General features: G+C 34.1%; 1 protein-coding gene across 1 annotated transcript in view; it reads left to right on the top strand.

Annotated features, from left to right (window-relative positions):
* Positions 1 to 885: 885 nt before the first annotated feature.
* The window catches only part of LOC118734259 (structural maintenance of chromosomes protein 3-like), a 26,132-nt gene continuing 15,288 nt past the window's right edge, over positions 886 to 11,729 (top strand). The window contains exon 1 of the mRNA XM_036463974.1: positions 886 to 1,618. Within this exon, the coding sequence (XP_036319867.1) occupies positions 941 to 1,618 (678 nt within the window). The 5' untranslated portion in view covers positions 886 to 940. The remainder of the gene's footprint in view (positions 1,619 to 11,729) is intronic.

Raw genomic sequence — 11,729 nt, 5'->3', positions numbered from 1 at the left:
ATTTAGACACATTCAATTTTTTTGTGCGTAAGGACGCAATATTTGCTTTTAAAAAAATAATATGTTAAGGAATTATATAAACTCGATAACTTCCTCGAATTTCGTCCTTCTAACTTTATCAGCTTAAAAAATTACATATTCGTCCTTGTGAATCCAAAAAAAAAATACTTTTTTTAAATTTTAAAGAAATTCCATCTTGCATTTGGTACCCATATTTTTATTCTACATTGCATTGAATTTTTAAAATAATTATTGGAATTAATCATATCGTTGCAAATACAAATCCTTTAAAATAAATCCTGACGTCAGAGAGAAAAAATAAAAACGTCACTTTAAATAAAATAGTAGTTTTCAAACCCATTTATTTATCATTTATTTTATGCTAGGAGAGCTTCTCAAGCAATATAGAAGCAATTTTTTCGATTTAAGCTGTTGAAAAGTAATGAACATCTAAATCCCAGGATTGTGATAACGATATCCCGAAAATCCCGGGATCGTAAAAAGCGAAAAAATTAACACCCCTTATATATACATACAAATATTTATTTTTAATAACAATCAAAGGATATATTCGATGAAAATAAGCTGGTTTCAATTAAATAATTAAAGCAAATTCTACCATGCACTATAATTTATGAACACCTTGTTGTGGAACTTCGCTACTTTTTGAAAGGTAATTGAATTCTTCCTCTTTTCCTCCTGCTTCCAAAAAACATCGCTGTGGGTGGGAGTGCCAAATTTTAGAAAACAGCTACTTATAATCTAATTGAATCATGAAATACAGCAACAATTTTCAAGGGTGTGTAATCTAAATGTGGGCAGGGTAGTATATACATATGTACTTGCGCCAGTTCGGTTATTTAATTAAAATTTATTATTTTCTAGGGTTCAACAAGCAGTTCATCTGCAAAAGACATTACAGCATGAATTAGAGAACTGGATGCGAAAAGAAAAAGAAGCAGAAGAAAAAATTAATGAAGACTCTAAAAAAGTGGAGAAATGGGCATCAAAAGAAATTTTACTTAATCAAAAACTGGACGAATGTGCTGAAAAAATTGCTAGCTTAGGTGCTCTACCACAGGTTGATGGAGTTTATAGTAAAATGTCATTAAAATCACTTTTTAAGGAGCTTGAAAAAGCGAATCAACATCTTAAAAAGTATAATCACGTAAACAAGAAAGCTTTGGATCAGTTTCTCAGTTTTTCTGAACAAAAAGAAAAGTTGTATAAACGAAAAGATGAATTAGATGTGGGAGATCAAAAGATTCGGGAACTAATGAAGACTCTTGAAATGCAAAAGGTTGAGGCCATACAATTTACTTTTAAGCAAGTTGCACAGAATTTCACCAAAGTATTTAAAAAACTTGTACCACAAGGTGCCGGCTATTTAATACTTAAAACAAAGGACAGTGAAGATGAGAAAGATGACAAAGAGGTGGCCAATTCTGACGCGTTTACTGGAATTGGTATTCGCGTATCCTTTACAGGAGTTGATGCAGAAATGCGAGAAATGAATCAGTTATCTGGAGGCCAAAAATCTTTGGTTGCGCTGGCATTGATTTTCGCAATTCAAAAATGTGATCCAGCGCCCTTTTATTTGTTCGATGAAATTGATCAGGTAAGCTACCAATGCTGATCGTTTAATTTATACTTATATTAGACATTACTCAGCAAACACAGTCTCTAACGTTAGAGCAATGGTTAGATTCTACATTAGCATCTAATGTAGTTCTCGAATCGAAAATCAGGTTAGAGAACTGTGCTAGAATTCGATTAGAGAATGATTAGAAAAGCACTAGACACCAGCAACTAACTAAAATTCAACGTTAGAATACGACTAGATATCTAACCTCTTTCTCAATATCTAGACCCAAGTTCCCTTTTTGTAGAGAATGCTATAGTTCTCGGCAGTTTCTGTAATCGTCTTCTAATCTTCTACCTTAGAGAAACACATTAGAATTCGACTCGCTTTCTAATCGTTCTCTAACCTAAATATTCGTTGGGTAGCTGATTTTTGGAAAAGTATCTAATATAGTACATATGGGTGTAGAAAATGACAAATTAAATCGCTATGATTGAGGTTCGATCAGTAATTAATTTATTCAAAAAAATTTCATTTACATTTATACTGAACTAATAATCTATTATGTATGTCCAAAAAATCACATTCTTATTTACTTATGCTTACAGATGTACGGCCAAATGCCCAAATGCACATATGTATATATGTACATAGTAGGGAGGTTGCGAATGTGGAATTTTAGACATCCGCGATGCGAATGTTCAGATTTACCAATTTTGAGTTATTGGGTTGACTTGATTAACCTTTGGATGTTCTATGTTATACCAAAACCCAGAATGTCATGCGTACACGGAAACCACATATTTCACAATGTCAATTACATGAATGCAGAGTTAAGTCTCGTAAAAAAAATACTTTCAAACTTGACCTCCCAAAATGTTCACCCTTACACATTCATTTTTCTGGCATGCGGGGGGCGATGTGTACTTGCCGATTTGTTTTACAAAAATTATTTAAAAAGCAGGCGTCTGCAATTATTTCACATTGATTCTCTAACACAAATTTTCGATGTGTGCTCAAGGTGCATAAACCTAAAGGTACATTTTATAAGACGTTAAACTGACCATTTATTAGAACTAGTAGTAACCCTCGAAATTTCTGTGAATGCAGTTAAGAAATAATTAATAATATTAAGAATTTAAATTTAAGTATATAATAAAACGTGATAATTATGAATAAACTTCAGTATTTAGCTCAAGATTTATTTAAAGAATTTCGTGACAACAATTAATCTTGTATTGCTAGAGACCTGATAACCCAGGATAATTTTTAAGTTCTTAAAGGACCCTACTCTACTCAAAGCTTCGTACAGTGTCTCGTGAGAAAACAATCATCTTTAAGGTATAGTCCAACCTTTCACAATATCTGTACAAGGGCTTTATTGGTCGAAATCTGAAACGCAATAATCACTTAAAATTGGCGCCGTTTCATGGTGAAATGTATCACACTTTTAACTAAAGCCTTTTTAACCCTTTCAGAACAAAAACTCAGCCACTGCAGTGATTCTAAAAATTTTAAAATATGTATTCCGGTATTTTTGGATCGTTCATTTCAACAAGTAATTTTTGGCAAAAAAAACGACATAAAAACACTATATATATATCTATATATGTTTCATGATCCAATGATCGGATCTAAACCAGATTAGTATGGGACCACCTCTGAGACACTACCTTTCCGATGCAAAGCGAATTATCGAAATCGTTTGACGTGGTCCAAAGTTATGCGGTAACATACATAAAAAAAAAAATATATTCCGACGAACTAATAACCTCCTCCTTTTTTGCAAGTCGGTTAAAAATCATATTAACAAATTTGTAAAGCTTTGATTTGAGCTTTGCCGTCATTCAGGGTCCTTTATAATGGTCAGTGATATCCTAGCTCAATTCTGTGGGTGCTACAAATCGCCGTAACTAAGTCGTATGACTGATCAATTATATATACAGTGAACCAAAAAAAAAGTTGTACATTGAAGGTACTCATCTTCAAAGTTGAATATCTCTGCCGTTAGTTAAGCTATTTAGGTTAAAGAAATAATAATTAAAACACAGACTTATACAATGCAACGAAACTCCCTTCTTCGAAACAAAAAAAAAACTTTTACACTAAATTCAAAGTGATCAACTGGTTAAAAAGTAAACTATTTAATACAAATTAGTATTAAGTTTAGCAACCTTCGGTATCTGGCATGGCTCTAAGCCTTCTATTATATATTAATAGTTTGGGGTATTTTCTCCCATATATCCTAAAGGCTACTTTTAAGGTCTCTTTTGCTCCTGATTTGACGCTCCCGTAATTGTGATTCCATGTAAACTCACAGATAGGGTGAATTCCAAAACGTCAAAATACAAAGCATCAGTCTCTTTTATTTCTAGACCTCAGTAGATTTTAATGCCAAATGTGCGCAACCACGGTTAGATGCTAGTTTTCTACTAGGTTGCGCAAGTTAGGCTTTTCCTTCTACACCATTTCCAGTTGAATTTTGGAAGGCGTCAATTGGATTTTAGAATAGTCAATTGTATTTTAGAAAGCGTAAATTGGATTTTAGAATAGTCAACTGGATTTTAGAAAGGGCCATATGGATTTTAGAATAGTCAACTGGATTTTAGAAACGATCAATTGGATTTTAGAATAGTCAACTGGATTTTAGAAAGAGTCAACTGGATTTGAGAATAGTCAATTGGATTTTTTAATGATTCATACACTATGCTATGCATATGATTATGTAGTTTCAAATATTGCTGAAGTATCAGTTATAACTACTTTTTATTAAGTTTTAACAATATAATATATATTAAAGTTAAACAACAGGTTACATTTAGGAATATACGATCTGTTTGAAGTATAAAAGAAAGCGGATAATGAAGACGTGAGCGGAATATAAAAATTATGTAGTAGAATAATGTATATAAAAAGAATATAGGTGCACAGGAGTGAAATGTAATGTAATAGTAAATGAGTAATGTAAATTGGAAGAACAAGACAATAGTATATGTAACAAAATTCCATGTTTTACATACTTGGAAGAAATAAAATGCCATTTAAAAAAATTTTATTCACCAGCTCTCATATCTCGTTTGGCAATTGCATCCGCATAGAAAGTAGTACTGTTCGCTTAAAAGTGAATATTTTAGAAAAATTTGCATAGACAAATACCGCACATAAGAAAAAACTGGCTATTTCAAAATTTTTGTAGAAAATTCTAAAATTCACTTTACATTTTCTAAAATCCAATTTACGTTTTCTAAAATCCAATTTACGTTTTCTTAAATCCAGCTAACTATTCTAAAATCCAATTTACGCTTTCTAAAATCCAGTTGACTATTCTAAAATCCAATTTACGCTTTCTAAAGTACAGTTGAGTATTCTAAAAGCCAATTTACGCTTTCTAAAATCCAGTTGACTATTCTAAAATCCAATTGACTCTTTCTAAATCCAATTGACTCTTTCTAAAATCCAACTGGAAATGGTGTAGTGTGGCTTAGAAATAAAAGAGACTGATGCTTTGTATTTTGACGTTTGTGAACGCACCCATACTCAACAGATTGGGTTGAGGTCAGGGTTCCGGGAAGGATGTGGAAACTACTTTTTTTTACATTGTACACGAGGCTTTCTCTTGTTATTAGCGACGAATGTTTTGCATCATTATCCTGTTCTAGGCAAAAATTGTAGTACATATATAATTTGGCAGCTGACTGTACTAAGTATTATTTTAAAAGTTTCAAGTAGTCCACTTTAGTCATGGTGCTTTCAACAAAAGTTAAATTTCCGACGCTGTTTGTGCCCATCGTTCCTCATACCATGACACTGGCACCGGCATGTTTTATCGTTTTGTTTAAATTACTGTTATTTAATGCCTCACCTTCTTTACGCAAAACAAATGGACACCCATCAGATCTAAGCAGATTAAATTGGGATTCATCCGTGAAAATAACCCGGATAAATTTTTTTTTTGTGATAAGCAGGGTTTGTTACGCGTTGTGTATGCTCGAATACCAACGAATGCAGATAATTTATGACAGTCTGTGGGTCGATAGCAACAATCTCAGGATCTTTAAGCACTTTTGGAATAGCTACTGCGGATTGTTTTAGATCTTCCTAGATATATGTAGCATTACATCTCTCTGCCTGTGATGTATATATTTCCTTTGGTCTGCCACTTCCTCCTGGTCTTTCCGAATTTTCTTGCTTTTCATATTTTGTTACTATGTATTGAACAGTAGTGGGCTTACATGGAATCAAAATTAAGCAAGCCTCAAATCAGGAGCAAGGGAAACATTAAAAGGGCCCTTTAGGGTATATGCGAGAATATACCCCAAGATATTATCCGGAACTTAGTTCACTCATTGAAAAGAAGGCTTAGAGCCATGCCAGATACCGAAGGATGCTGAACTTAATACTTATTTGTATTAAATAGTTAACTTTTTAACCAGTTAATCATTTTGAACTTAGTGTATAAGGTTTTTTTTTGGTTTTGAAGAAGGGAGTTTCTTTGCATTGTTTAAGTTTCAGAGCTAAGCGTAGTTATTTGATATAAATCTTTATTGCCGTATGAAATCGAAGTATCTGTGTTCGAAAAATGCATGTGAAAAAGTAAAGTCGAAATTTTTATGCTCTCACCCCCTTGGATTGTTCTATACCGAAAAAAATATACCCCTTTTTTTATTTTGAAATCAAAAAATATTTAAAGGTCGCTCAAAGCGCCCAATGTTTTCGTTGTATTTTATATGGGGAAAAAAAAGCTTTTCGTAGAAATGGTAAAGAATTCTTAAAAATAAATACACACTCCGTTTATCTGCAGAAGATTCCCAGTAATAATAACCAATTGTTTAATTTATTTTTTCATCGTAACAAAAATTTATAGGTCAGCCAAAAACCCCGAGAAATGCAAATGGGCGGCCAATAAAAAATCGTTAGTATTAAAAAATGGTTAAATAAATAATTGGGTATTATTATTGAAAGTCTCCTGAAGAGAACCAGAGTTTTCCGATCGAAAAATATTGATTTTTAAGACTTCTTACCATTTCTACGAAAAGTTGTTTTTCCCCATATAAAAATACATGGAAAACTTTAAGCGCTTTGAGCGACCTCTAAATATTTTTTGATTTCAAATTAAAAAAATAGGGGTATACTTTTTTCGATATAGAACAATCCTAGGGGGTGAGAGCATTACAATTCCGATAGCAAACAGCCAGAGAAAATTCGGTTTAGCCGGCAGCCGATTTGTTAGCCGTTTCCCAAAAAGAGTTATGGGCTGTTTTTGCTTACGCGTAAAGGCACATTTAGCGCATTTAGCTCTAAATGCTACTCTAAATGTACATTTATCCATACAAAATTCGTCACCTAAATGCAACTAAATTCAACTCCATTTTTGCATTAAGAATCTAAATGCTAAAAGCAACCCTGTGATCTTCCAAAATTTCCACGATTCGAACATGGTTTAATGAGAAAAAGTGACAAGATTGCATTTTCGAGTATACAGTGGCTAGCTGCGTTTCAGTGATCGCCGATCGAGATTTCATTTATTATTTTACAGTATTTGGATAAAGAAAAGTTAAGATGTGATGCTGATAGAAATCTGGATCAATTTGTGATCAATTCTGTTTGTTTTGTTTCATAATTAAGTGAGGAAATATTAATTGACAGCACCGACAAATGAATATATACATAAACAAATGGTCGGTCATGGTTACAACAATTCAAATTTTTTTATTGAAGTTTTGGTTTAAAATTTATTTTTTCCTTTTCAGTAGGGCTTTTGCACATTATTTTCTGCGTGAGAATTTATCGTAATAGATACGGATCTGAATAAGCGACTGGAACACGGCTGTTTGTCAAAAGCATACGATTTCGAGCTCGCGTAAATGTGCATTTGCTAAATGCAATAGCATGAACGCTCGTCGAAAACATATGTTCGAAAGTGCTAAATGTTGCATTTTAAATGCAGCAAAAACGCTGCATTAGCCTTGTTTAGCCGATTTTGCTATTTGCCTTATTTTCTTAAAACTCAAATATATAAGTTTCCATTTTTACAGATTTAGCGATTTAAAATCTATTAGAAATGGCTAGCCAGAGAAAACTATCATGCCGAACTGTGTTATATAAAATTGAAAGACCGTTTTTTCTAATCCGAAAAGTCATAAAATACTGGGCCGATTTCAATGATTTTTATTTTAAGCAAAAATATAATGTTTTGGCTTTTTTTCTTTAGTTCATTTAATGCTTATTATTTTTTTTATGAAAGTATAGCTGAGTACTTAACAAATACCATTCAAATCCAAATTTCATACTTTGTGCAAAAATTATGAAAGTTATGCATATTTAAAAATTTTAAATTTTGGTGTAATAAAGAGCAAATTTAAAGTACCTAGAACTTACCGTTGATTTTTGGAAATTTTTTTGCATTTTTTCCATATAAAAAACTTGTCATGTTGTGTATGAAAAAATTGCGTAACACCGTCATAAATCAACGGTATGTCCTAGGTAGTTCAAATTTTCACCGTACTAAATTTTGCATAATATTCATAATTTTTGCACAAAGTCTGAAATTAGAACTAATATTGTGTTTTTTAAGTCATCAGCTTTGTTTGCATAAAAAAATAATAAATGTCGGTGACATGCGCGCAGATCTCATCAATCTTTAATTAACTACTTTTTTTCTTAATGCAATTGTTCTAAAATCATTGATATGTAAGATGTAAAATCTAAACACATTGTAATCTTTGAACATACTCATTGTAACTTTTGGAATTTGATCTATTGTAACCTAATGGTTTTTAGCTAGTTATATACGGAGGTACGGGGTGGTCTACTCCTGGTTAGCAGGAGAAGCATTCATTCGTTTTCGAACCGCTCAAGAGACCTATTTCTTTATTTAAAACGTTGACTCACGCCCTTCTGGCACACACATACTCGCTAAGTCAGTGAAATATACTTGAATTGTCAATTGAATTTACATAATAAATCTTTAACATTTGTTGCGTTCCGCAAAGGAAATATTTCGGGTGTTTTGTTAGTGTACTCTGCACACTATTACTTCAGGCTAGCTCTGAACATGGTCCTATCGATCCGTAAACGGATTGGTAACCCCTAATAAAACTGCAATGCTATTACAGCAAACTTCTTGCTCAAGTGCAGTTGAGTTTAAAACGTTAAAAAGGCAAGTTGGTCAGCGGTCGTATTCGGGCGTACACACTTAAGTATAGTGTTGGGAAGTATCGAGTACTTTTGAGGATCGAGTTCTCTCTGGTATCGATACTTTTAAGGATCGGGTATTTTTCAGAGTACTGAGTATTTTCTTTAAATATACACATGTTGGCAGTATTTTATTTAAATTAATATATGAATCCCGAATTACGTCAAATGAATGGCTAACTGTACTGGGTACAAGTATTGTACTTGAAAATTATTGAAAATGCAAATTGAGTACAATCATTTCTGAATACCGTTAAATATAAATAAAACTCAGTACTTTTTAAGTCTATTCGACACTTAATACTGAGTACTTTGAATCGATCCTGAGTACATGTATCAAAGCGATTATTGGAACAGAGTATTTTTGACTACTGAGTTGGTTGGTTGGTAAAGGCGTCGCCTGGGTATGTTCCCAGGACCCAATTAGTGCTGAAAGCACCATTTTGATACGCTTTCTCTGGGACCCCTGATTTTATCAGCTTTCATGATTCGTTCGGTTCGTCAAACCATTTGGATTTTCCGATGAATCTATTTTGGTGAATTTCCCCAAGATTCTGGATGGAATAACTCCCGAGTGTGATCTGCCTTATTTGTGCCAATGCTGGGCACTCGCAAAGATAGTGAAGGACCGTTTCCTTACTTCCCACAAGATTACAGCTACGGCACCGAGGGTTATACGGAAGGCACATTCTAGCTGCATGTTCACCATGGCTGTTCGTGGCTATTAATTTCACTATATCTTTCCTCGACCTCTTGAGAAGTTCTTCTGTCTTTGGCTTGTCATAGTGCGGCTATATGTACCTCGCAGTTTTGCAGGTTTGAAGGTTGTTCCAACGTGTATCAGCCATACGTGTGAATTGCAGATGCAGTTCCCTTTTGATGAGTCCGAGTGGACAATTTATAGTTTCTGCTTCGGATTCATCCAAAGATGCTCCGGCCTTAGCCAACTCGTCAGCCCCTTCATTTCCGTGTATGTTCCTATGGCCGGGAACCCAGATGAGAGTGATGTCTATTAACTCGGCCGCCGAGCTTAACGCCGAGCAATCTCTGACTGTTTTGGATTTTGTTACCGGTGAGGCAAGTGCTAGAAGTGCCGCTTGGCTATCTGAAAAAATTAATGCTTTTCGTACACCTACGCAGTTCCTCTCTAGTGCTTTACAGGCCCTTTCGATGCCCAGTACTTCCGCTTGGAAGATGCTAGCAAAGTCAGGTAGTCGAAACGAGAGAGAGACATTCAGCGTTTCAGAGAACACCCCCGCACCCACACCGCAGTCCATTTTGGACCCGCCAGTATAGACCTCAGTGGAATTTTCCTCGACTATCCTGCCCTTACTCCAATTCCGTATTGAAGGAAACTTCACCTGAAAGCTTTTCCTGAAATCTGTCGTAGGAGGTATATAATCTGATTGTTTCCCTGATTTGATAAGCTTGCCAAGAATACCACTATGGCCGTGCTGCAGCGCCCTTCAGCAGCCTGACTCTTTGAGTCTGACTGCCGCAGACGCAGCAGTTTCGCGGATATGGAGTTCTATGGGTAGTTGATGCAGGATTACATTAAGCGCATCAGATGGACACGACTTAATTGCCCCTGTAGCACCTGCACAAGCTGCTCTTTGTATACTGCATAATTTCCTGACGTTGTATTGTTTATCTAGTGCTGGTCACCAAACTAACGCCGCATACGTCAGTTACTACTGAGTACTTTCGAATTATTTTAAGTTCTGAGTAATTTCGAGTTCCTTTTTTGAGTACTGAGTACTTTCGAGTTCTTTTGTGAGTACTGAGTTCTTTGGAGACTCAGTATCGATACTTTTAAAAATCGGGTGCTGACGATCCTTTTGAGAAGCGAGTTCTGAGTACTTTTGGTATCGATACTGCCCAACACTATTTATAAGGTAGAACCGCTGAGAGATACCTTTAGTATTTTTGATGTTTTTAAGCACTTTAATTTTAAAATTTGCTCACAAACTCACACACACGTTCTGATTCCCAATCTCAAACAACATAAATGTTGAACAATTTCATTTTTTCAATTTCAGTTTTATACATGATAAAAATATTTATAAGGTACAATCGCTGAGAGCCAAATTTAAGAATTTTGACGTTTGCTAGCATTTTTGAAAATTTCTCTCCGTAATTTCATTTGTTTGTTTTTGTTTTCACTCGAACCATGGTGAAACAATAATAAGGTGTTGCCACTTAGGGGGTGGTTGTTGTAATTTTGGCAATTTCGGCATACCAGCGTTACAGTGATGCCTACTCTATTCATTCCAGTTTTATTTCTGGGCAAAATGGAACCAAAAATGGAGCTGACAATTTTGTGAAAAAGTATGCGTAGGTATTACTTACTACGTTTATACGCACATATTATTTGCAAATAACAATTTGCAAAATGGTAAACTTTGCCGTATAGACGCTGAGATAATTTTTTATTTGCAAATAACTAAGTCACGCAAATAAGTATTGATTAGTGGTACTATTTGCAAATAAGCGTAAGACGCCGCCATTCTTAGGTTTATTTTCTTTTTCGATGGTCATCTTATTGCCTTTTAATAATCAAGACGTTGCCATTTTTAACTTTATTTTCTTTTTCGATGGTCATATTATTGCCTTTTTATAATCAGGCAACATTAAAAAAGAATTTTTCACCATCGAATAAACTGTGAAATAGGTATTTGCAAATTATTTTTATTTGCAAATAGCTTACGTATAAACGTAGTAACTGTTTCTTTGTTTCGCTTTTGCTTTGACTTTTCGTTTCAAATTCATTGGAAAAGTTGAGCGATAATTTCCAATAATTGTGATTTTGTAAGTAAATTTTTGGTAAAATATATACTATGATGCTTTCCATTTCCAGACAACCGGTCAGGTACGAGCATGATTTTTAATTTCGACCAAACTCAAATACATTGTTTGTTGGTCCAAATAATGAGACACGTATTTTTTCTTTTGG

The sequence above is a fragment of the Rhagoletis pomonella genome, unplaced genomic scaffold, assembly GCF_013731165.1.
Source record: "Rhagoletis pomonella isolate Grant_MI unplaced genomic scaffold, Rhpom_1.0 Rhpom_scaffold_00002, whole genome shotgun sequence".
NCBI lineage: Eukaryota > Metazoa > Arthropoda > Insecta > Diptera > Tephritidae > Rhagoletis > Rhagoletis pomonella.
The sequence above is the reverse complement of the archived record's forward strand: the minus strand, read 5'-3'. Positions and strand labels throughout refer to the sequence as shown.